Source organism: Camarhynchus parvulus, chromosome 9 (genome assembly GCF_901933205.1).
Source record: "Camarhynchus parvulus chromosome 9, STF_HiC, whole genome shotgun sequence".
Classification (NCBI taxonomy): domain Eukaryota; kingdom Metazoa; phylum Chordata; class Aves; order Passeriformes; family Thraupidae; genus Camarhynchus; species Camarhynchus parvulus.
In genome coordinates this window covers 18,211,887-18,238,492 of record NC_044579.1, presented here as the reverse complement: position 1 = coordinate 18,238,492, position 26,606 = coordinate 18,211,887, and the positions used below count along the sequence as shown (strand labels likewise).

At 43.1% G+C, this 26,606-nt stretch overlaps 1 protein-coding gene across 3 annotated transcripts in view; it reads left to right on the top strand.

Moving 5' to 3' along the window:
- The first annotated feature begins 7,254 nt into the window (after positions 1 to 7,254).
- Positions 7,255 to 26,606, top strand: part of PXYLP1 (2-phosphoxylose phosphatase 1) — a 48,314-nt gene continuing 28,962 nt past the window's right edge. The window contains exons 1-3 of one of the 3 annotated variants that reach the window (XM_030954516.1): positions 7,296 to 7,374; positions 8,108 to 8,283; positions 21,802 to 21,933. In XM_030954516.1, the coding sequence (XP_030810376.1) occupies positions 21,855 to 21,933 (79 nt within the window). In that variant the 5' untranslated portion in view covers positions 7,296 to 7,374; positions 8,108 to 8,283; positions 21,802 to 21,854. Of the gene's footprint in view, positions 7,375 to 8,107; positions 8,284 to 21,801; positions 21,934 to 26,606 lie in introns of all 3 variants that reach the window. The other 2 variants (XM_030954515.1, XM_030954517.1) reach the window with 2 other exon arrangements.

Here is a 26,606-nt window from a genome sequence, read left to right as displayed (position 1 = left end):
AAAGGCACCAGAACATTTAAGAATTAACTGCCTAGGGGTATCGAGTAGAATGGGGGACTTTTTTCCTTCACAGAATGTACTGGCAAAGATCTGTAAGAACAGGAGGAGCCAAAAGGAATCAGACAGTGCTACAATTACAGTTTTTTAGATATTCTGGGAATACTGTCTGTTGCCTGCTTGTAACTTCTGTTCACAGCAAGTTCCTCCAGGCTGAATCAAGAATTAAAATATGGCTTTTTCACTTCCTTGTCTGAAAGCAAGTTCTCCTAAGACTGGGGCTACTCTTAGGTTACTGGATTTGTTCCTTTGACAGAACATAAAGTAGTGAGGAGGGAATTAATTCTTGAAATCCTCACCATATGTGGGTATAAAACAGAGAAACCTGGCTTAGCCAGACTGTTTTTTCTCTGACACACTGAGAAAATACTCCACAACTCATTCATCTCTACATTCTACACACTTATTTGTTCCTACACACTGGGGTGGTGCCTTCTGTATGTTAGAGCAGAAGAACTGAACCCTAAAAGTGAGGTGTATTCTGACATGAGTATCAAATACAGCTAGAAATAAATTATATTGGAGTGTCTGGCTTTATAACTGCTTAGTATGTTGCTATTCTTGCCTTGGAGCAGTTATGTGTGTTGGTATTGGAAGTTCATCTGATACAGCAGGATGTGCATGTACGTGTGTTTGTCTTCTGCTGATTCACAATATGTTAGTCAGTGTTAATTATAAGCAGGAAGAATTAAAATTTTGGGAGGGTGGATCTTGAAGTGCTATTTATCTCTTCTTAAACTAGGACATGGCTCCAGAATATATCTGCCTTGCATTCTCAGCCAATGGATTTGTGCACAGAAATAGGATGCTAAGATACTCAGATACCTAAATTATTCCGTGTTATTCATATTTCAACTTTATATTCTTATTTTCTTTTGCATCCACCCATGTTATCTGTGTTGATGTACACTTTGTTTCCTGATGGAGCATCAGGTCTGGATGCCAAATGGAGCTGTACCTGCTGGCTTTGATGCAAAGCAGTGTTAGTGCCTGCAGCCTAAGGAGGCTGACATTCCTGTTCCATATGACTTCTTTGCCTCTCTGGTGACAAATAATGCAGTATGAAAAATATCTGTATGTCAACACCAACTTCTCTGTGTGTGTGTGTGTGTGTCCATAAAGTATTCCAAGGCTTTTCCCAACTTCATTTTGGACAGCAGTGTGGGACATACAAGTGCCCTTGATATTGATTTTAATGCAAGAACAGCCACCACTTTTCTTGTCTTGCTGGGGTCTCTCATGAGCTGGTTTGATGTGTATCAGAGAATGGGGTCATAAGGAACCAGAAGTGATGTTGTCCTTGCTGAAGACTATTTTCCCAGGTAGGTTTCCCCAGTTTTACTTTCTAAGTTAGCAGTTTCCTTGAGAACTAAATACAACAGGGAAATAATATCATGTGCTTAAAATTTTCCTAACTTTATGGCAACTCTTCAGTTTTGTTCTGCCAGAAGGGTCAGAATTCTTCCCCAGGAAGATACCTGGGAATTCCTCAGAAGCCAGGAAGCATTCAGACACTAAAGCCAGTTTTGCTGGCATCTCACCATCTGATCCTAACTCACCCAGCAACAGAAGGGCTAAGAGCTGTCACTCTGAATAACTCTACTGCCTACATCTTTGGCAAGTTGCATCTGCATTTAACTAAAATCACAGCTTGCAGCAAGAATATTTATGAACTAGGAAACCCTCCTGAAGCGTATAAGGGCAATCTTTTATATATATACATACATATATATGTGTGTGTGTGTATATATATATATTTTCACACCCTCTCCCCTTCCTCCTATCTTCGTGTTAGCAGCCAGCAATGTGGCCACTCTGGTTGCCTAGGAAGCTGATTGCTTCTCCTAAAGGATCTGTTTAAAATTCTGATCTGGATTCTAGTCAGGTATGTGAGACCCTGGGAATGGAGCTCTTGGAGTGGGGGGTACTTTCCCTTTTCCCCCTCTCCCCGGCTCCTCTGGACTGAGAGAAGGCAGCTGTGCTGCTTTGCCAGACAGAGCAGCTGGACTTGGTTACCCCTAGAACCAATTAAGTGCTGGAAGAATGGCTTGCCTTATTCCAGGGAGACAGAAGGAGCTGTTTGGGATCATAAATGACACTGGAGAGTAGCTGTGTATGCATGCAGTTATTTTAAGTGTTGTTTTTGAGGCTTTTTCTATGCACCTGCCGCCTTTTTGGGCATTTGTACTTTTATCTGCATTGTTTGAAATGCAAATAAAGCAATGATACATATTCAGACAATCTGAGACCTGTGTTTCAGAGGACTATGCTGAACCCTTTGTTGAGTTTCTTTTCAGAAGCTAATTCTAGTGGAAAATTACTAAATTGAGCTTTAAATAGGTGAAATAGTAAGTTGGCCAAATAGTGCACCTATCAGAGAGGCAAAGAGGGTGCTCTCTCCAAGTTGGTTTCCATCCCATAGCTCTACTATTTGGAGAGATAAAGCAGGGTTTCTAAGAGGAAAGTTCCTTAACATTTAATTTTGGCCTAAGGCTGTCCCAAAAGCTGTCTGTCACACCTCATTATATGTGCTGTTCAAACCTAGATAAGCATTCAGACTAACACCTGGAGAAAAGTCTACGAATACAATTACTGGCTATCAATGCGAGAGATACTCATTAGAAGAGATCTTAGATAGTAGCAAAAGCTAGAGTTTGAGTCACTTGTTTATACTCTTAAATGAGTGTAGGATCTCATTTTAAACTGCTTTGAAGTGTGAGTTATGAACAGGAGCCCTTTGATCAGAACTGAAGTATGATGTGTCATTAGGTGTTATGCCAAAATAAAGAAGCCACTTAAGCTTTATCTCCAGAGGCACTGAGCAAAAGGAGAGCTATGGTTCCCCTACTGTGTCTCATGCTAGCAAGTCCATTTCTCCAGCAAGTCCAGAGAAATTGGGCTATGAAGATTACTGCTGAATGTCTGTAAAGTGGGAAATGGCACTTGGTTTTCTGCTGGGGAGAAATAAGAAATGCACTATGTAAGTATTTTATTAGTGTACTTATAGAGCCTATTTCTGCTGCGTACATTCCTCCCCAAGTGTGGTCCCACATATTTCCTCTTTCAAAAGCTTTGACTTAAATTTGTGGTTAACTTCAAATTAAGTTTGTGGTTACTGCTGCTTGCAGCAATTTCTCCACAAAGAAGTGACAACAAGCTCGTTTCTTCAAAATACATCACTATGAACACTTAAAAAAAGTACAGCTGGAATGTGATGGGCAACATTGCCATGTGGTGATTCTGTCCCACGAGTGCTAAACTAACTTTGTAGGTAGCTGACTGCACTGCTGTTGGGTGACTTCACTGGTCTTTGCCATTCTGCCATGCACTGGCAATACTCTTGTGGCTCCTGCTGGGATAAAACATTGCCCTGCTGGGCCTGTATTTTAATCCAGTGATTGATCTGCATCCAGCTTCATGGCAGTTGGATGTGAAAAAAAAAGAGGAATTAATAAGCCAGACTAACTGTCCAAGTTACATTTGCTCAGAAGTCCTAATTTATTTTTTAAGTCCTGCAAATAAATCAGTAATTTTCCAAATGAAGGGGTATTTTATCCTCCAGGACACAGAGTCATGAGCAAATAGCATTCTTCTGTTCCCTCTGAAAAATAAATGGAGTTTTCTATAATGCTATCCAAAAGAAAGGGCAATATTGGCATGTACAGCCACATAAGGCTGTATCCTTCTTCACCTAGAAACAATGTAGAATTTGTAATTATTATTTGAGATTTAATCAACCCATGAAAGAGTAGAGGAAAATAACGAGATATGTGGTAATATTCCTAGCATGTACTTTAATTACTGATTGCTTGATTACTGCTGAAACTGATGAGACTGAGTGTGATGATATTATCAGGAACTAAATCCTGATAGCAAGAGATGAAAACATAACATTTAACATGATCATGATATTCTGCAAAATACCATCTTTGAGGGTTGGATTGAATGACTCCCTGCAGAGATAATTTAAATGCTGTAAAGCCATATATGTAGAAATGCTGATGAATAAGATAATAGACAGCCTCTAAGGAAAACAGAAGCTCCTTTAGTGCAATAGAAGGGTTACAGAAATCTCTGTGAGTGGCTGTGGCACCATATCCAAATCAACAGTTACAACATTATTAAAAGATTCCAAAAGATCCAGTGAGACTTAGAGTCTGGGAATTTAATGGGTAATGATATTTTTATCCTAGTAAGTTACAGGAATATAGTTTTGAAATATACATGAGTCACCAAGGTACTCAAAGCTATAAAATCAGGGGTAACTTTGTCAGGCATTGGACAGATACACCACATGACACCTGGAATGACACAGGAACATGCACAAAGCAGCTGAAAGAGGTGGTATCAGACTTCAGGTATGTGGTGGTGAAAAGAGGCACAAATAACTGTTTTCAAAGGGGTTTCCTTCCAGACCCAGCAGTTTCTGTAATACACTTAAAAGCAGTAGGACTGAAACACAAAGCATCTCAGACAGTAATTGGCAAAATGAAAATAGTGCTTGCTAAGAATGACACCTTTTACTAGATGGAGAGTGAGGACTCTCTGAAGCATCCACGCGTGTAGTTGAGAAATCCAGCCCAAGTCAAACAATGGAACTGAAAGAATGCTTCAGATCACCGAAACTCCTCTGTTCCTAAAAGAAGAAAAACCCCCACCCACAGACTTAGAGGGTCTGAAACTGTGAGTGAGGAAATAAGCCTAGAAGTGAAACAAGTGCATGCAAATATTACTTCATATAAAATACTCTCACACAGTTCAAGGATACAATAGCTTAGAAGTGCCCCAAACCTTTCTTTATGCACAAAACTGGCTGTAAACCTATCTAGCAAGCAGTAGATGGTATCTAGCTGGTATTCTGGGTAAAGTCTTTGAGCTTACTCTCTGATTCTCCTTTCTTGAAGAAGTATTAGCTGCTGGATTAAATAGAAAAATGAATTATTTTATGCTGTGAAATCGAATTGATTGTGTACTATGTGTGTTAGAATTTGTCTGCAGGACAATTGTGAACTAACCCCTACCTAAGCCTTCTCCCAAGGATCTCCAATTGACAGTTTCTGAATCCTAAATCCTTTTTGAACTGCACTTTATCCTGGAGGGATGTGGAAATGTGACTGCCCTGGCAAACATTTGCCATCATGGCAAATCACTGTTTCCATGCAGAGATAATTGTTCTATAAGGTATGCCTTCTGCTTTCTGGGTGGTGGAAGGTCAGATTTCTTTGTGCTATGGTTGGGCATTTTGCTATCCTAACATGCCCTAAAGTGATCTGGTAACTGCAGCCAGAACTCCCTGTCCACATCTAGGGGTTCATAGTTTGTCTTCCATTCCTCTACCTGCCATTCTTTTTCAGATGGTTGACACTGGTTTTATATAAAATAAGAAAATTATTGTGATCAATTAGCTCTAGTCTGATGTGATGCTGGTAGCAGGGAAGAACAGCTGTGCCTGCATTTGATGTGCAGCAGTCGTTTGCAGGCTGCTGAGCAGCTCTGAGGATGGCTTTTGGAGAGCAGCAGTGGGGACAGGCTCCATTCTGATCTGAGCTGAACAACCCCTTCCCACACTGCTCTGCAGTCTGTTGGTTAAAACTAGATTAATTCCTACTTCTTATCCCAAAGAGAAAGTTGGAGAACCTCAGCACATTTCCAGGTGAAACCATACCAGTCATGCACAAGTACAAGTTCAGCCAGGAAACCATGCCCAATCTTTTTCCTGGATATGTTGGCTCTGTGGATGTGCAACATCAAAGAAAGAAAACTTGGCTCCATGCTGCTGTTGGCAGGGCTGTGATCACCAGTCACAGTGACCCAAGAGTAGAGGCCACAGAGATAAGTGTGTCTGTGACCTGGCAGAGCAGTGTGACAGCACAGTTGGGAGCTGGCAGAAGTATCCCGGGCTGCAAGTGGAGCCATGGGAGTGTGAGAACCACAGACATTCTTCAAGGTGCCTCCTTACTGCAACTAAAGATGGTGGTGCCACATTTTTAGTGACAGTGCATAGGTTTTGTACAGAAAATCACTCTGTGAAAAGGCAGCGTGCTTTTCATACAGAGGAGTCTTTATTCAAATAAAGGGAGAGAGTCCACTGGGGCACACCTCTGTGCAGTTTCTCTTTTGAGGTTTTCGAGGGTGCAGCCTCCCTTTTATCCTGAACCCCCAGCTGTGTGTGTCCCTCTTCCTTTCCCCATCGGCTGAGCTGCTAGGAAGGTTCAGCCTTTCCAAACCACTCACCCCATATTCCCCCTTGAACCTGGCATTTTACCCTTGTGCAGACCCTTGTCTGTTCCAGGAGTCAAGGTGTCTGAGCCCGGTAAGGAATCTGATTTTTGAAGTTGGCAGAGACATCAAGACCCATTTCAAAGACGTTAACAGCCATACCTTCACCCATCGAATTGTTTGTAAAGACATTAGCACACATCTTTCCTATCACTTTTGATCACCTAGCACTCAAATAGGCTCTGCATCCACATGCCAGAGTAGATGTGTAAAGGGAATTAGGGCATTCCCCAAATCTGCAGAACTGATTTTAGAGTGTGGTTTAGGGATACATGAAAAATTGGTGCATTTGAAAGGTTGCAGGAATGAACAAGCACTCCTGCTAGGGGAGCAGAATTGGCTCCTGTGAGAGGACAGGCTGGTTAGCTGGGAACTGCTTTGTTTGGAGCAAATCCTGGTGCAAGTGCGCAAGTTATAGAATGAATTCACGTTTATCAGCTGCACAGGAGAACTGTTTGTTATATCTTTGTACTGAAATTTGTGGCATTTCTTCCAAAGGGCCATGACAGCTTCCAGCCGTACTCCGGTGAGTCAGAAATCAGAAGAACGCGCCAGCGGAGTCAGCGGCAGTACCCACCGCGCCCAGCTGCATCTCCGGGGAACCGAGAGCCATTCTCTCCAACGCTGCCAGCTAAAAGCAGCGGGAAGTTGAAAACCAGGGCTGGGGCGTGGGGAACTCGGGCTGGGTGCCCGCTGTTGGCCCCGGAGCCTCTCGCTGCTCCCCGCCGCTGTGGCTGTGAAAGAAGGCGGCTTCAGAGGGCTGACGCTTCTCGGCTCCTCGGCGGACGGGCCGCGTATGCAGCGGGGGGCAGCGGGCGGCCCGTCCCGTCCCGTCCCGTCCCGGCCGTGCCGTGCGGAGCTGCCCGGGCGGTGGCGGGGCGGCGGCGGCCGGCAGGGGGCGCGGGCGGGCGGCGTGGCCGGGGGGGCGGTGCCAGGGTGGGCCGGGCGCTCGGCGGGCGCGGAGCCGCGGCCGTGGCGTGGCGGCTCCGGCGGCTCCAGCTGCGGGCCCGGGAGGAGGCGCCGAGCGCGGCCAGGCAGGTGAGGGGCGGCTGCGGGCGGGGCTGGGCCCCCTCGGGCAGGTGGGACAGCGCCCGGGACGCGCCGCCGGGGAGCGCTGTGCCTGCTGCCCCGGAACGCCGCTGCCGTGTCCGCGGTGCTCCGCGGTGCTCCGCTGCCCCGGTAGGGGCTCGGCGGAGCGGGCGGGCGGTCGCTGCCGACGCCCGGGGACAGCGGGGGGTGCGGCCCGTGCCCGGCTCCGGGAGGGGTGGCGGGAGCGCTGCGGGCGCGGAGCCTCGGCCGGGGCGGCCTGGCGGGCGGGGGGCTCGGCCGGCGGGGCCTCGGGGCGGGTCAGCCCTGCAGCCCTGCCCCGGGCGGGAGCGCGGCCGGACCCGGGCTGTGCGAGACCCGCGGGCAGCGAGCCGTGTGCGAGCCGGTGCCGGTGCGTGCGAGCCGGTGTGCGAGCCGTGCAGGGCAGGGGCTGGCAGGGCTCGTTGCCCTGCGAGTCCCCGCGTGCGCCCGCCTCGGCTGGCAGCGAGCGGCAGCGGGGCTGGAGCGGGGCTGCTCCCGGTGCCGGTGCTGCTCCGGGTCCCGGCACTTGCCGTCCATTGTCGGCGGATACACTGCGGCTGGAGTGGAGTAACTTCGTGCATCCACCTGTTTCCTGACGCCTCTTGTCTTTAGCGTGTCCCACAGCATCCTTTGCATCGCACGTACTTAACCTAGATATTTCTAGGGCCTTGAACAGACTTCTTATTGTATTTCTGTGCTGCAGGTTCCCGAATAATAACCCTGAGCGTTTCGACAAGCGTGGGCTTCTCCTTGGAAGTGTGCTCTGAGGTGGACGTTGTCTTGGCCTTTGTGCAGAGCGTGGCCCTTAAAAAAAACAAAACAAGACTCTGTGAAAGTGTGTTTTAAAAAGCCGGGAAGTAAGGAGTTAACCATGCATTTGTAAGCACTGTAACCTGAATTTCTGGACTGATCACTTTACATAAAGTCTTTGAAATTACAGGGTAGGAAAAGCATGTGTAATGACTTTAAAAGCCTTTTATTTTGTCTGGCATCTTAGTCTCAGATGGGCATCTGAGCACAGATCTTAAAATTTCTCTTCTACAAATTTTACAAAGATATTTTTATGTGATGAAAAAGTCAGTACTGAATAAGTGGCTCTATCTTTGACTAACTGCAAAGGCTGTCACATATAATAAGTTATTGTGCCAGTATTACAATCGTAATGGGATATTAAACCAGCACATTTTGGCAGTAAGTAGCTGTAATACACATGCCCTGTTTTGACGTCTCTACAAGGAGGATTAGCTCAGACAGAATTTGTAGTGGGAGGGTGTGAGTGAGATGAAAAGCAAAAGCTGCTTAATTTTAATCTTCTCAAAAAGGTAACTACAAGTAGTGCACATGGTTAAAACACATATGCTCCTCTCTAATGGCTTTTAATTGTAGTGTCTTGATTGTGTTATGTGGACTCAGTAGTGCTTAAATAGTAGTTTTTATAAGATTCAGTCCATGCTGAACAAGCTCCCTGTTCTGGGGCAAGGGAAGCACTGAGGGACAGAGGTGTCGTAGGAAGGTCTGACAACAACAGATCTGTAAAATGGCTTTGGTGTAACTGAGGCTGTGTCTGTACCTGTGTAGATGTGTGCCTTGTGTTAGGCTGCAGGCTTTGACTTGTTAAAAACTTGTTTAACTTGTAAAAAACTTGTTTAAATAGTTGAATTTTCATGATTGGGAGCTTCATTTTCTCTGACAGCTTTCTTTTGTCTTCTGATCTTTTTTTTTTGGTCTAGTTTTAGAGGTGGGCATCTTGGAGTGAAGAAACACAAAAAGCAATGCTTCATGGTGTGCAAAATCACTGTCCCCATGAAGTGTGCTTCCTCCAGTGGTTTTACAAGGGGGTGTGTATTTTTACATACTTACCATAACCTCCTTAGACAAACAAAACCTAAAGTGTCCTGTGGGGTTTCTTATGTATGTTTTTTTTTTATTTTCACAATCTCATAGGAGAAATTTGAAACTAGACTTTTGGATGCTTTCCTTTATGAAGTTGCAAATATTAAAAGGAAAAAAATTCTTTTATGTATAAAGGCTTTGTATCTTAAGTGTGTCTGCCTGTTATTGCCCAAAAAATGAATGGTGGATTCATGTGGTTCTAAGTGTGGCTTTTATCTGGATTAATGGTCAGTTCCAGTTGCATATTCTTGTCATCTCCCCACAATTTTACCTTTTGGCCAACAATAGCATGTTGGCAATTAATTAAGTGGAAAACCACTGTGAGATATGTGTTGCTCACAAGCATACATCACATGAGCATAAGAATTAAATGTTAATCCACCTACTAACATATGCTTTATGATTTAGATTTTTGGTTTATGATGGATGCCACAGAGGAGCTGGTGGTACTTTAATTGTTCAAGAGGGTGGAGTCTTCAAGCCTGCCTCTACCAAAGGGATGAAGGTGCTCTCTCAAGGAGTGTGCACAAAATACTCAGCTATTGCTTTGGCTGTTTAGAGAATCATTTGGTGAAGGAGGTATGAGCAGACTAAAGAAGATGGAGTTTGTTATGGGGAATGCAGGAAAGTTTTGGGAGTTACTGGTAGATAGTTACCAATAATGTGCAGGGAAAGGTATTGTGGCAGCCTGACAGGCACTGGGGCAGCACACACACAAATGTTGCCAGACAGCAGCCTCGAGGGTGAGAAAAAAGCTGCTTAAAGAGAACCTCAGTAGTCCAGATATTGGACAAAAAATGTAGTTTGGGTCAAAACTGTCCCAGCAGTGCATCACATTTGGGGAGTGTTTGAACATAGCCTTTAATCTTGATTCCCTGGGAGAGGGAGGCAGTAAGTGAGCATTGATTCACATTCAGAAGGGTGTATTTAAAAAACTCTGGCTTGGGTGGTAAATTATATACAAAAAAATAAAACTTAAATTTTGGAGCAAAAAGGGAAGAAATGTCAAATGCTTGGAGGAGACTTAAATGTAGATTTCAAGCAAGATTTTAACTTGCATGGATTTGAGTGTCATGTTAATTTTAATGGAACTTGTATTAAAATACTGCAGTACTGATAAAATATTATGTTTCAAAATGCATATTTTCTTATTTTCTTTTATGTGCTTTTGAAAATGCTTTCTGTAACAGGGAATGGAAATGTAGGCCAGTGCATGGCATAAGTTACATAGAAACAGAATTGGAAACTGTTGGTCATAAAGCTGTGCAAAGGCTGATGATGACTGAAGGTTTCTGTAGCAGTTTTCCAGGATGATACTAGGAATGCTGTACAGACTGTGACATGCTTCATATTCTGTTAAATTCAGGCTGCACTTTGGTGAATCCCTGAAGCAAGCATTTAGCTTTGCACACTATTTAGGGCAGAAGAATTTGGGAAATTTTATTGTCTAAAATTTATAGGGGAGGATACAGCACATGGCTTGTTTTGTTCCATTGAGTTTAGGTTAGAATTCAAAATTTGTGTTCTTGTTTGTCTTGAAAATATTAGATGTTCTCTGATTACAGCTGGGTGAAGCATTTTCTTGTTCAGTGAAGAAATATAAGAGTGGGAAGGTGTACTGTGACAAATGGCATTTACAATTCTTTTTGAAAAAACAGATAATGCCTGAATCATCAATGTAATGGTTCATCCTAAGCAGCAAGAAAGCTTTTTTTTTTTTTTGCATTGTGCAAGCTGATAATAGAAACATTTGCCAGGAGGTCTACAAAGGTAGATGGTGTGTGATTAGGCTCTAAGTGGTTCTGATGACAGGCAGAGGATTCAGAGCAAGATTGACAGGCTATTTCATATTGATTAGAGAAGTAAACTGGATTTTGAAAAGCTAGACAGCTGGCATATTTCTTAACTGATTTTTGGAAGCTGAAATAATTAGGCTTGTTTGTTTGTGCCACATGGTGAGCACTTTCAGAATGGCTGTCTGGAAATACTCATCAGGGGCTGTTTTTCAGCTGATCCATTCATAGTTTCTACAGCCACCCAAAACTTCAGCATGAACCAAGAATGAAGTCAGTTTCCCCCCCAAATTGCCACATTCATGGTTTCCCTTGTGAAAATAAAACCAGACAGCAGAGCTGTGTGTCAGGGTGTGCACTGATGGATTTACCTGGGTGGTGGAGGATGCTGTGCTGTGCCTTGCTGATGCTGGCAGTGCTGATGGGGACCCTGCAGACACACAGCTGGTACCCTCGGTGCTTAATCACTGGTAAAAGGACAGAGTGATGCTGGCACAGGTTCTTGCACTTTGCCCTGCATTTCCCATGCTTTATTCTCCTTCCCTCTGTCTGTGGTTGTGGTGTTGGTTTGTTGATTGCTCCTGAGTCTGAACACAGCCTTGTGTTTCTCTGAGGACCTTTGGGTACCTTCACGGGGAGCTTCTGTGGGCTGATAAAATGTAAAACCAGCTAAGCAAATAAAGCAACAGAACTGTAGCCAAAGGGCCTTTCCAAGGAAATACTGGGACATGATGTTTAATGCCAGCACTGTTTACCTAAACCTATTTTTATTTTTCCTTTTGAAGCAATAACTCTCCTGTCTGCACCTGTGTGTTCAGCTGTCTCTCTCTGTGAGATGATGTGTTCCTCGTGGTTAGCTTGTGCTGCTGCCATGAGGATCCAGGGAAGAGCCAGGCATGCCCTTTTGCCAGCAGCATGGCACTTTTCCCAGTTTGTTGCCTGTGTTATTCCCCATTCAGCTCTCAAGCAGCCAGGCGAGTTGGCAGCTGTGCAGAGTGCTGTGGGGAGGAAAGGGCAGCACAAAATGCTGACTGTGTGCTAATGCATCTGTGTAATCACCATTCTGGGGTTAGATTGCAGGAAGATGACAAAACTGCTGAAGAAAGTATGTTTAATCTTTTCTTTTCCTCTCCAGTATGAGTTGCAGTGGGTAATAGTAGAATGTGTGGAGAAGCACAGGTTTTCCATTTGGAACAGAAGTGTGTATCTGCCCTGTAATTTCGAATCCTTGAGATTTTATGGAAGTGGTTGAATATGGAAGTTTTGGGTCACCTGACATATAAAACCAGGATGGAACAGATCTCATGCAGGGCTATAGGCAGAAGAAAAAATCTTTTGGTATGAGGGTCAAAATATAGCTTGAACACAAGGATAGGATAGAGTGGAAATGTGACGGGTAAAAATCAATGTAATCCCTTCCATCCCTCTTGCAATACTTACCAGGTTGTTGCACTGTCATTTTCCACATCTATAATTAAGCTAATTTAGTAAAATGGTGTTTTACTACCTGGAAGACTCTCAGTGGTGGCCAAATCAGCAGATGTAAAATGGTGAATTTTAGGGTTAGAGTGGTGAGTGTGCATTTCCCCCTGACATCTGAGGGAGAATGGCTGGGGCACTGGGTTCAGATTCTGGCAGTTCTCCAGAGGGTAAGTGAAGGACCAGGTGAAGATGGGACACAAGACAGGAGGGAGAGTGTGCTGAAGAGAGAAAGTGTCCCCAGATCATGTCAGTTTGGATCCTGTGAGCAAATCATCCTGTGTTGGCCTCTGAGGTCTGTGGGTGTGTAACTTCCGCCAGCAGAAAATGTATGTGTGAGCTAGGGTATAAACTGACCCAGTATAAGGTCATTTGGAAGGAAAAGAAGTACAGATTTGGGAACTCAGATCACATTCTGAAATCCAAATCTAACCTGAGTGGAAGAGCTGACAAGCAGTGAAAAATGCTGTCCTTAATACTAACACCATCTTGACCATTACATGGGATAAATTTGACTCAGTGTGGGAAAATAAGCATTTTTCTGTGTTTATGAGCTTTCTTCACTGATCTGTTTATTCAACTTGTCTTCCCTGGTTGTTCACAACTAGCTTTGAGTGCATCCCTGCAATGTTTGCTTTCAAAGTTAGTGCCAGAAGAAGTTTTTTGCCTCAGGACACAGCCCCTGACACTGGGGCAGAGGGAGGCTCAGGAAACATGCACAGGGGAGTGTTATAGCAGGAGATGGAGTTGTTCAAACAATTAAAACTGTAAAAAGTAAAACCTTAACTTAAACCCCAAAAATCATTTAATGATTTAAGCATGTTAACTGCTTTGCCTTTGTGTGCGTTTTCGGAGCTGTGATGTTATCTGATCAGCCACTGGCTGATCTGGGGGTGATTAGGATCTGTGCTTATAGTTATGAGCATATGGTATATGGTTTTAAAATGGTAAGTTTAAAATAATTACATTCTGATGCTGTTTTTTAAAGAATTATGTAATTATCTCTATGTTCTAGAATGGTTTTGCTGCCAGTTAATATTCAATTCTGGCCTGGAGCCATCAAAATCATAAGGTTTCCTTCAAGTTTCATAATAATGTTAAAATAGAGTTGCTCAGTTTCCTTTAAGGAAGTAAAAGAACTTCCTTTGCTTTTGTTTTTACTTTCTCTGCAGTTCAGAGGCTTGTATGACCTACTATTGCATAGGAAAAGGAGTAGGAATATGGGGACATTTCTGAAGTGCACAACAGAGAGTTGGGCTTCTGACAGGTTTTCCTGAGTATTAAAATTTGGTTCAAGCAGAGCCTCCAGAGTGCTGTGCTGGACTGATGGGTTGGTACACAGCCGTGTAGGACATTGATCTTATTTCCAACCAAAAGGAGATAATCAAAGCCAGATCAAAACACGTACTGAAAAGTTTGTCTGAACTGAGGAATCTCTTGAGCTAAGGGTTTATGTGGGCCAAAAGAAACCAAAGTTAAGGACACCTACTCCTGGAAGTATTTAATGATCTCCATTTGCTGTTCAAATGAGTAAACCATGTGAAACCTGTAAAGTCATAGCTGGAAAACCAAAGGCCAAAGCATGGGGACTTTCAACAGTTCATAGAAAGAATATGAAAATAAAAGAAGAGGTTTTAAGCTAGCAAGGAAACTGCAGTGGTCTCTTCAATAGTTAAGATTTGGGTATGCCATGAAGTCTGACTTTTTGAACAGGGGAATGGCTTGTGATCCATTGTTATTTGAACTCTGTTGAAAGCTTTGCAATTGGACAGATTTTATTAGAGATTGGATTTTAATGGTGGACTGTAACACACCAGAGAAGCTTCTCTGTGGTCTGAGGGAAGCAGTTGATGCTCTATCATGTTCTGTCCAAAATGCAGCTTCAGATTCGAACCACATCGCATCTTCAGGGATTGTGCTGCACTCAGAGCCCTTAGAGCAGCATTGGCTGTGCCAAGCAGACATCTCTGGGAAGGAGTTCAGAGGTTCCTGTGGGTGCTGTGTGGAGCTTTCCTGGGTGTTTTCCATGCTGTGGAGCAGAGCTCAGGCATAGAGGTTCCTACGTGGGCTCTGAGCCCCCAGAGTGAAGTGATGTGTCAGTGACTAAAAGTATGAATGAAAAGGGAGGGCATGTGTGAGCTGGCAATTGTGAATTTTGCTGCTGACCACCGGTTTGTCCTCTGGTCTAAACAGATGTCTGAATCTGTGAGAAAGCAGAACATAAAGGACTCTGCAGACAGCTTGGAATAAACATTCCATAATTGTTTCTATGTGCAGCCCTGCCTTTTCCCTTTGTTTACTGTCAGAGCTAATTTAGACTTTTGTTAGGTTCCTCCAGGCAGGGGCATGTCACCCCTGTGTCCTGGCTGATGGGAACACTGGATATTCTGTGTAAACAGGCCGGTGAAGCTGGTAGGAGCAAAAATGCCTTTGCTGTCAGGGTGCTGCCAGAGCCTGGGCACAAAGGCAGCAAGCTGGCTCCAAGCTGAGCCTCTAAAGGGGGAGTGTTCTGGGAGAAAAGGAGACTGAATTTATAGTGGTTTTATTTATTTATTTTTAATGAAAGGATGTACAGGATGTGGAAATAGTATTTGAATTGCAACTGTTGAGAACTTCTCTCACATATACTGATAATTCTAGGAATAGCAGACAGCATGGAGAAGGAAAAGTGTTCTAGGGCAATGACTTCATCCCCAAAGAATCTGATATTTATGGTACTTTATGTTTTGAAACGATGGTTTTCATCTCTAAATTAATTCATGTATTTACTTATATTTTTCTTATTAATAGTTCTAGGAACCACTGATTATGTAGAAACTGCAGTGCTGATCCCGTTTAGTGTCTTCATGTCAGAAATTATTGTGCTTGGTCTAAAAAAACACTCCTGTGTTGGTATTCAACACAGGATATAAGGGTATTTGCAACTCACAATTATGGCATTTCTTCCAAAAGTACTTGTTTGAATTTTCAGAAGCATTTGGTTTTAGAAGTGTTTCTTTGCAAGATGATTAGTGGTCAGAGTTCAGGGAGGTAAGATGACACACCTAAATGGTTTGCTGTGCAAGGGTGAAAATACCAATTAAAATTCGACACTTTTAAGATCTTTGCATGCTTTTTTAACAGTTCTATTGCCTTTTTTGTTTTACTCACTTATGTTTCGTTCAAGATAACGTGGGCATCATTTAATCAGAAAATTGATGAATTGAAATTCCAGAAACTGAGAGATTTCTGGCTGCAGAATAAGTCAACTTCCAATGCTGTGAAACTCATAAAGAATAGTTGCAGTGTTCTAAGGTTACACTGCATTAACTATAACATTAACGCACAAAACTTAAACACAGATGTCTCTGTGTGACTATTTATTGGCCAGTTTCAGGAGATTCATAGACTGGTGGGTTCTAAGTTCAGTAAAACAAATACATTCTAAAGGACTTAGACTGGCAAAGTCAAATGCAAACCCAAACTATGCAAACACTTGTTCTGCTCACATCTCTTGGCATCCGTATCTGAGAGAAGGCAGCTCCTGATGGTGGCTGAGTAGGACAGAAATGAGAAGAAGGAAAGCCCTCTGAGGGATGCAAGCTGAAGGTGGCTTTTCCAGCTTTTCCAGTGTAAAACTTTACGAGAGTCCTGCACAAACTTGAAAGCTGCTTAGGAGGAAGAGGTGTTTAAAATGTTCACCAGTTTGTCCGCTTGTGCACCTTGATGTTTAAAAGCTCCGATTTTGGAGTCAAGAGAGCCCTGTATTTTGAGAGCAGTGGATTATCTTTGAGGTGTGTCAGTGTTCAGCCTGGCTGGTGGTGCCTTCATCACTTCTGTGTGCTCAGCACTCATCAGGCTTTGTAAATTCAGGGGCAGATCTGCTGCACAGGTGAGTGCTGTACAGAGGGGAAGAATTGTTCAAGTCAGATCTCTGATCCCTTGCCTTGTGTGAAGTGGGAGCTCATGCTGCTCACTTGAAAGGCTGGGCAGTACTGCTGGGCCACTGCAATAGCTTTGCACTGTGCAGGACCAGCTGTGCCACTGTGGGGATTTTGGAACTGCCTAGGTAAGGAGGAAACTTGCAAACAAAGACAAGAAAAACTTGGATGTGGACATTGCCATGTGCTAAAATATATTAAACTTCAGTGTCTTTTTCTTTTAAAATATTTTACTTGTTGGTAAAATGTTAAGTAATTAAAAAATAAAATTATCTTATAAGTAACTATTAGTTTTTACATATTAACATGTAGCCGTGCTCTATTGGACAGGCAGTGCTTCTTGCTGTTTCCATGCTTTACTTGTGGAGTGATACAAATTGCCTTTTTTATCAGGGCTTACTTTATCTTCACTTAGGTGTTGGGGTTTTTTTGTATGTGTGGTTTTTTGTTTGTTTTTGTTTCGTGAGGCTGCTGACCTGTTTGTACTTTCAGTTGAGTTTTGTGTGTCCTGTGGTTACTGACTTCCAGTTTAACTCATGGGGTGGCTGGGCTAACACGAATGGCACTACTAAGCAGGTTTTATTTCATATTTTCAATGATGAGCCAGTTTTACTCTTTTTAGAAATACATTTATTTGCACCAAATGTTGTGACCTATTTTTCTTAAATTAAAAAAAAAAAAAGAGTGTTTCTTGTTTATTTCCAATGGGAAAATGGAGAATTGTGCTGAACAGTATCCCAGATGCTGTGTTACTTTGTGATGCTGTGCAAAATGCACCCTCAGTGTTGCAGGGATCATATGTTCAATTTAAATTGCTGCTGCTATAGTGACTGCAGGGGTTTTGTGAGGGTTTCCTCACCGTGACAATTACAAGCATCAGTAACCAAGCAGGTCATGCTGACCAGGGAATTGGTTCTGCTGCATGTTCCCATTTCCACTTTGTTCTGGTTCTTGCCACGGGTCTTTATAGCTCTGGTCCATTTGGCCATGACCAGAAAATCCCAGCCACTGCTTTGCATTCCTGCAGGAAAAAATGCAAATCACTTGAAGTGCCAAAGAAAAGGGTTGACTTGTGCCATTTGCTGACACAACTATTTTCTGTAGTTGCTAATTCAAGAGTATGAGCTCACTGTCTGAAGTTGTCTGGGGGCTGGACTTGGGAGTAGATGAAAAATGTGCCTGGCAGGCTGCTGCCCAGTGGCTGGGGAGTGGTTGGTGGAGCATCACGAGTTCAAGTGCAAGTCAAGGCAGAACTTTTCATTATAACTGTATCAGGAGCTGTCACCTTTATTTCGGATGCCTTCAAAACAGGCTTTGTCAGAAAGTAAGCCTACAGATGCAAATGAAAGGCAAAAGATAGATCAAAAAGAAATGATAGTTAAAATCTCTTATGCAGTGTAGAGATATCAGACTAATGGGTGGGTCCCTCTGTTATTCTGTGACCTTTTCTAAAACTACCTATGAATGTTACTCCAAATCAACCTTATATTGTCTATGGGCTTTTTGTTCTCCCTCCTACACTCTATAAGCTTGCTCCAAAATACACTTTTCTCTCTGTCTTTGGCACATAGTTATGTACAGACTGAGCACTGCCTTCCTTTTGGGGCAAAGTCTCCATTTGTCTTTGCTGTTTTTTCATTGTGACCACTTTTGCTCTCTTATGTTTCAGTAGACAATGTCATTTTGATGCAGCACATCAGATAAATACAGTAATTTTATTGAGGCAGACTTTGAGGAGTACTATTGATTATTTATGGAGACATGCTGTTTTAATCAAGTAAATTCATTTAAGCTGTCATGGTGAGTCAGTATAATTCTGTGCTTATGCTTCATGCTGGAGAGCAGGTTTGTGTTATAGACAATGCTGGTGATTTAGAGGATGTAACAGCATCAGTCAATTGGCACAGGAGTTTGGCAGTGCTGGTTTAGTGTCTCATATAATCTCACAAGTGCTTTGAAAGCATTGATGTAAAGTTATTTTCAGGGCCTGACTTAAACAAAAGAAGTGTAGCCACTTTGGAAATGCCTTGTCTCTGGTTTGCTGAGTTGCTGGTGCTGCCAGGGGGAGGCTCTGTGTGATGCCCTGGCTGGCAGTGCCCCTCCAAGGCTGAGCAGGATGTAGGTTAGTGCTGCCAGCTGCTCTGCCCTGCCTGGGCTGCAGGCTGCCTGCCTCTCTCCCAGCATTTCTGGGTAGTTGCTAATTTTTCCTGGCTCCCTGGCCTGGCCTTCAACCATAAGGCTGTTTTTACCTTTGTGTGAGCATGCAATAACACCTTCCACCAGCACTTGTGTGAGATTAGGTAAATACTGAGGGTGCTCTGAGTGCTGTGAGTCATTCTGGCATGTTTTGATGATTTGAGATTTTGAACTGTGTTTAAAAGGAAAGGTTCCATTCTGTGGATAGGTATGTAGGTAGGTATGCTGCAAAAGATGACTGAGAAGGAGCCTTTTACTTACCTGCATTTCAATGTAGGATGCTTTATTAATGACTATCCTTATGATTTTCTAAACCATTTAAGTGTGTCACATTTAAAATTAGTGTGACTGAAATGTTTGGAGTTGTAAAGGTCATCTTTATCAAGTAGTGCATTCATAGAAACAGAATAGTGGAATTGTTTAGGTTCCAACTGTTAGGTTGGAAAAGGTCAAGTCCAACCATTTCCCAGCACTGCCAAAGGCACCAGCAAACCCTGTCCCTGAGCACCACATCCACAGGTCTGTTAAATCCCTCCAGGGATGCTGCCTCCACCACCGCCCTGGGCAGCCTGTGAAGAAATTTTCCCTAATATCCAATCTAACCCTCCCTGTCTCAGAGATGAGCATCAATCCCTGCATTTTGGGCAGAAGCTGCTGCTCCTGGCACTGAGTGCCACCTCACTGTGGTACTCAGTGCCCTCCAAAAGCAGCGGGTGCTTCCTTGGCTCTGAGCCACCTTCCTGCAGCCAGGCAGGTGCTGCTGCCAGCTGCTGTGGGATTGCCCTTGCTGTGGATGGAATCATCCCTTCGTGGTGAGGAGATGCTGGGGCTGGGCAGGACCTGCACTCTGTCTGGGTAAACAGATGAGGATCAGCAGTGCCTGAATGTCACCTTAGCAGGGGATGCTCTGCACTGCTCCTGCTCTCTGATGGGCTGTCCTGAACACCCAGATGTGTTCTGCTCTGTGGTTTGTTTTGTTTCATCTGCATGTAAGAATAGTTTTGTGGGAAGATAAGGTTGGTTTGCTTTTATTTCTCCCCCCTCCATGCTTTGTTTTATCTTTTGTGGCTTACCAATGCTCCCTTCAGTGAGTGCCCACAATGGTTATTGTACTCCTGGTGTGCCAGCCTGGAGGAGCAGGGGCTCCAGGATTGTCTCACATCCCTTCACCTGCTTCCCTGCAGCTTCTTGTCGAGGAGGAGCTGATGGCAAATTGTGTTGACAGGCTTTTAATTAACAGCTTCTCAGCAGGAGCTGTTCCTATGCCTCATAAGTCACAACAGAGCAACTTTTAATTTGTTTGCAAGCCAAAGTGTATTCAAAAGAAAAATCTTTCCACTTTGTAATTTCTTGAATGATGCCTTTCACACTCAATGTTTTAAAGCTTCTGATCTTGCAATTAAGGCTTAAAGCTCATTAAGCTTACTCAGGAAAACATTTTGCTAATAAGAAGTGTGTAAGATCTCCTATTTTTCAGTCTTTAATTTTTTTCTTTTTTGTGGCAGCTTTATTTTGTGCAACAACAGTATTAATCTGTGTAGACTGTGCACAAGACCTCTTGTTCCTGAGAGCTTTTTAAAATATTTTACCTTCTCCTTCCTGCTAAGTCTATTTTTTGCTTTTTCCTGTGGTTCCTTCTGTTGTCCCATCTGTTTGCTTGAACTGCTTTATTCTCTCCTGGTGTTTGACATACACTAATCCTTTTACCTTCTATCCTTCACAGCTTTGTTGAATTGCAGTGTGTAGTTCAGTTTTGCTTCTGCCTGCCCTTCACTAGGATGTTCCAGGATGAGCTATAATTTTTTTGAAATTGAGAAGTGTTAAAAGTTGTTCCTTCCAACTTCCCCCCTCTTTCTCTTTTTACTTTATTTTTATTACTGCTTGCACATGCCATTTATGGTGCTGTTAGCCTTTGGGAAAAATACTGTAATGACTCTGGTTTCTTGCTTCTCAGAATCTCCAGATCTTTCCATTTTTCCACAGTTTCCAAAAGCTGTAAAGGTAGTTGTCCAAGTAAATTGAGATGGAAAGACCTCAGTCCTGCAAAATGTATGTGTATAATGGATTTCACTTACTGCAATCACACAACTCTTTTCAATACCAGCCCAGTGGATAAAATAAGTTCAATGATTCCTGAGACCTTTTAAAATCCCAGCAAGAAAATTAATTGTGGGGGAAGAGAGTGGTGTAGAAAAAAAATCAGAATTTTGAGGTTGTGGTTTAATCAACACTCAGAGATTAAAATCTAAGATGGTTGGTTTTTGGAGTCCAGAAGAGTATTGGTAAGCAAATATGTATTAATTACATTTGTATGTAAGACTTGTCACTCTCAAAAGCAGGAAAAATAAAGAGAGGCCTCTTTCTGTGACGAAATAAGTTCTGGGGCAAAAAGAAACGGTGGAGGGGAAAGAGAAGTTACTTTCTGTCAACAGGTTTGAATGTTCTGTCATAAACAGAACTCAGTTCAAAGGATCTGGGGATCTCAGAAGATCTTCTTTCAAGAGTAACCAATTTCCTGCAGCACACTATCAGTGCTAGGAGGAGGCATCTCTTGCACAGAAGAGCAGCTGTTTTTTTAAAAAAGAAAAAAGAAAGGCATGTAAGGGGGGAGAGCAACCCCCTCTCATCCTTAATCCTTATTTAGAGCAGTTTTCCACAGGAGAACGTACATCTGTGAAAACAGGGCACTTGAGCAAATTCTGTACTCTTCAGAATGTCATTTTGCAAGGAAAAGTGTGTTTGGATGTTTTCAGGAGAGGGCTTGTTTTTTTTGTATTTTTATTTTTGCAACGAGTAACAACTGCTGAGGCTTTATTAAATTTTGTTTACTGTGTAGTGGGACTGACAGCTTTTATTATTCTTTATTATCTTAAGAATTGTGAATGTGAGTATTAACCCTGTGTTAGCAGGAGCAGGCTTAATTTTATGGAAAACAGAAATCTTTTTCATTTACCTGTAAGTTTTGTTGTGGAAATACAGTTAATCCTATTGTTAGGGTGAAGGCAACTTCTCCATTCTTTTGCTGCCACTTTGAATTGCCTTGTGTGCTTGCCTTTATAGAATAACTGGTGCTTCCACATCTGAAATATAATTTGCCTCTATTTTGTTGTTTGCAGGAACCACAGATATCTGAAGATGAAGCCATGAGGAGTGAGCAGAGTGAATAATAATGCTTTTCCGAAACCGCTTTCTGTTCTTGCTGGCCTTGGCAGCCTTGTTAGCCTTTCTGAGCCTCAGCCTGCAGTTCTGTAAGTGTCCTCATGTTCGTTTTCCACATATGGTGCTCTATAGGTGTGTTTAAAAATTGCCATGACTACATGTTGTTTAAGCATTCTTTCTTTATTGAAATACTTGGGGCTTATTTTGGTTTTTTTGTTTGTTTGTTTGTAAGGATTTTTGTTTGTTTGTTTTCCAAAAAGGTAAGAAACAGTTTTGTGTGCTGTGTAGGAATCTATACAATCTAGAGAGTTCAAAGCAGGCTACGGTATTAAAAAAAAATAAATCTGCATTTTGTACTGCAGTTAAGTAATTGAGTGTGATTGAATCCTTCCATGAAAGTAGGCAAATGACACTGGAGTGAAAACTGCTGCAATTCCTATTTTACATTGCATCAGACCAGATGGGATTTAGTAAACTGCTGTGAGAGGTTTGAGTGCTGGAACTTCTCCTGATTTGTACCCTCCCATCAGGGAACTTCAGGCAGTTGGATTGGTTCATCAGAAGTGGGTGGTTTGTTCAGGAGCAGATAAATTGTGTTGTGCTTCAGAGGGGCAGTGCAGATGAGAGATGGGCAGTGTGCCCTGTCCCTGATTGTCACCTGCTGCAGCAGAGAGAACATTTCTAGGTAAAGCCATGTTTTGTGATAATGTGGTCTGTACCAATTAATGCACAGCAATGTAGTGAGTTGCTGTTAGAAGGCAAGTAAAAGTAAAGTCCATAGGATAGGATAACATTCTTTGTTGTTCTTGTCATATTTCATTGTGTTTCACTGAGCACAGTCCTTCTGGGCTGTGCTTTTTTCTGCCCAGTGTAAAAACCCTCAAACCCAAAAGGTTACATTAGAATTAGAATGTGTCTTTTGCACATGACGGACAACTTAAAAAAAGGGAGGGAGAGAAGATGAAAGAAACTTCGGGGTTTTCTGTTGTTATTTTAGTGTGCTTAAACTCATGTACATGTCATAAAGGGACCTGTGGCTCTGAATTGCTTTTTCAGGCTCCTCTGGGCGCCAGCCAGGGGTCTGGTTGCAGCTTGTTTTGCCCTTTAGGCTCCTTAGAGCTCTGCCCTTGATGCTGTAGGGTTGGTTATGGACTGTGCATAGGGTGAAGGTCCTGGAGGAGCTGCAGCCGAAACATGAAACTGAATTGTTAACTAAATGAGTTTTGTTTAGAGATGAGGAAGTGGCATTTAGGAGAGTGAATCACATTTCATCTAAAGATAAAATTATTTTCTGCTTAATTAGAACATAACATTTCTGCTAGAGATAAGGATGTTTGAGAAGTGCTTTAAAAAGTATGTGAGCTGCTGGAGGCAGCCAAGGTGGAGCTCAGTGCCAATACCAACACTGATACAGAGACCTTTACACCATGAGAGCTGCAGTACAGTCTGCTGGGAGCCAAGACATCCAGGTAGCCTGATACTTTAACTTCTGCCAGCTTCAGGATGTAGAGCAATTGGTCCAAACTTGGAGCAAAGTCCATCTCCACAGCAAAACCAAAACCCTCTAGGATCCCCTTGTGCTTCTAGGTGAGCTGTGCCAGCTGGGCAGCCTGCAGCTTCAGGTGAGTTACCAGTACTAGTGCTTGTTGTTGTTTTATCAGGAACTTTGTCACAGCCTCATCAGTGCTTGTTTCTCTCAGGAAACACTGATTTTTCACATCCTCAGAATAACTGTTGAACTTTGGGATTGGTGAGTCTGGCTGGTCTCAGCTTTCTTCAACACCAAAATTAGCAGGAATCCCTCCTTCTCCATCCAGCACTTACAACTTCTTTGCAAATAGGGTAAAGTTTGAGCTGTTTTACCCCCACTTAGGCAGAGCATTCTGCTACAGGCCCCTCATGACAAGACAGACACTGAGATCTGGAGCAATTCCCCAGTGGAGCTGGTGCAGGGTGTGGAGCACAAGTCTGATGAGGAGTGGCTGAGGGAGCTGGGAGTGCTTAGCCTGGAGAAAAGGGGGCTCAGGGGGGTTTTATCACTCTCTACAACTACCCAGAAGGAGGTTGTACAAGGTGGGGACCAGTCTCTTCTCCTAGGACAAGAGGAAATAGTCTCAAGTTGTGCCAGGGGAGGTTTATATTGAGTATTAGGAAAAATGTCTTCACCAAAAGGATGGTTTGGCATTGAACAGGCTGCTCAGGGCAGTGGTAGAGCCACCATCGCTGGAGGGATTTCAGAGACATGTAGATGTGGCACTTGGGGTCATGGTTTGGTGGTGAACACAGTGGTGCTGGGTTAATGGTTGATGTTGATCTTAGAGGTCTTTTCCAGCCTAAATGATTGATAATATGGCTTATGTTCATGGAATGAAAATGAGTGTTTATACATTTAGACTCAGGAAAATGCCCAAGCCACTGATTTATTTTGTTTTGTTAGAAGGGAGGTACCTCCTGAAGCATTTGGAGTGGAAATGAATGTTTTATGCTTTTGTGAGATTGTGAATCTCTGTTAGCAAGCAGTGCACAGCTTTGTGGAGGAGGGCTGGTAATTTTAAAATATGCTGCTGCTCTTCTAAGCATGAAATGTTGAAAATGTCTGTTCCTTTCTGTGATAAATTTGTTTATAAAAGCAAAACAGTAACACTAAATGTATACTTATACAAGTGGTACATATCTTCTATTTTCAAACTTCTTCTTTAGAGCAGAGCATAACTCCTGTAAGTGCTTGATATTTTATCCCTCTTATCCACATGTGGAACTGTGGCATTTGAAGCCAGACTTGTGAATTTTAGCTGACTGAAGCAAAGGGAGTAGTAAAGGGCAAGCTCAGCTGTTTTTCTGTAGCTTCGGACTCAATATTACAAACAGCCCACACTGGGCTGGCTGACAAGGTCACAGTCTGGCTCCTGCTTCAGCTGGGAGGGTTCAGGAGTTGCTTGCAGCACTTTGCCACCCAGTCAAACAGAAAAGATGCTGGTTGACTTTAATGTGCTGTGCTGGGAAGGACCTGGGACTGCTTTGTGAGCAGTGATTTCTGCAGCCACCTTGAGGAGGAGGTGGTGGTGGTCATGTAAGCGGTCCCAGTCAGTCTGTCCTTGCTTGTCAGACAAACTCCTGAGGCACTTGTTTCAGAGCTAATGGTTGTCACATCTCGAGTTCAGACACAAGGAGAAAAATGCTGGGGAAAACAACCAGGGTAGGACCTCAGAATCTTCCGTGTTGGTAGCTGGGGGTGAGCCCAGGATTGATAAAAAACTCTGTCCCCTGTTGTGATGTTTGGTTGTTCTTGCTCCCTTTCTTTTCTCTTGTGGTTTCTGAGTTCTATAGTCTGCTTTCCTGTGCTATTTTCACCACAAGGCTGGTGCTTTCTGTGGATACTAACAGCTCAACACAGGGTAGATGATGGAGAAAGCTTCCCCCAAAGGCTCTGTGAACAGCTCTGAGAGCTGGAGGTGTTCTCTCCCACCAGCAGTCTCAGAGGATGGACATGGAGCAGCTGGCCAGGACTCAGGTCAGGAGCTGCCCTCAGCTCTGTCCCAGGGTGGAGCAGCTGGTTTATGTTTGTCACATGTGTGTGCTGGTTTATGTTTGTCACATGTGTGTGCTGGCTTGGCTGGCTGCATCAAATGCCAGCTGCATCTTCATCTCCTCATCCTGGCTAGAAGGAGACATGTAGGCAGATTGCTGCACAGATGGGGACTCCTTTTAAACTGTAGTAGTCATTCTTCAAGGTGATGTGATGCTGTGGGTCTTGCGAGACACAATCCTTCCTGCCAGGACCCTCTGTTCTGTACATTTTGGGCAATGGGGCACTTGGCTGGTTCTGCTCTTGATGTCCTTGAACGGGAGCAAAAGGCCCAGGGGCTGTGTTGAGCTTTGCATGCCCATGGGGCTCTCTGCTTTCCTGGGAATTTCACAAGGAGCAGTAGGGTAGGGGAACTGGCTTCAGGAAGTCCTACTGTTTTCAAGTTTTGTGTATTTATTGAGATAAATAATGCCACTTTTTTTTTTCCTGAACATTTCTGGTGAATGATGGGAGAAATGCATTTGAGACCCATCTGAAAATTTACTGGGATATTTTAATACCTATTCATAGTTTTGTCAGATTTTGTTACCATTTGTAGTAGGCACACAGAAGACTTTTAACAAGGAGTTTATACTTGCTGAAAAGGTACAAGCCTTAACAGTTCTAGGCATCTTTACTATAATTGTGTGGCCTGGACTTCAAAATAAAAGGCTGGGGCCAGATGTGCCCTCAAATTCAGTTTTGCTATTAATGCATTGTACAGAGTTAAACCTGGAGCAATCAGCAATAGAGGGAACCTCTCTCTAATGGCAAGTGCCACTGGATTTTGTACATGTTTGAATTTTTACATAGTATAGGAAAATGACAGTGTTAAAAGTTAACATGAAAGAAATGTTCCAGTGCTGGCTAGAAAAATGCTCTGATGTTTCTAATGGATAGTTATATCAATGGAACATTTTTGTTTGGGAAGCCCATTGGGTTGGGAAACTGGTTGACTTCCAAACCAAATATGACTGGCAGATTAAAGTTTTATTAGGGATTGTCATTGTTTCTCTCTTGTTTTATGTCTGGGGCCAGATCTACAGAAAAGAGTGGAGAAGTATTTTTCTTATATAGTGTTTATTAGTCCACATGTGTTTTTATTTTCCTCCTCTTTGTTTATGTAAATGGGCATGGTTGTAAAACAATTTAAAACTTCAGCATTAAAGACAAAAGGAGAGCTGGTTTTGATAGACT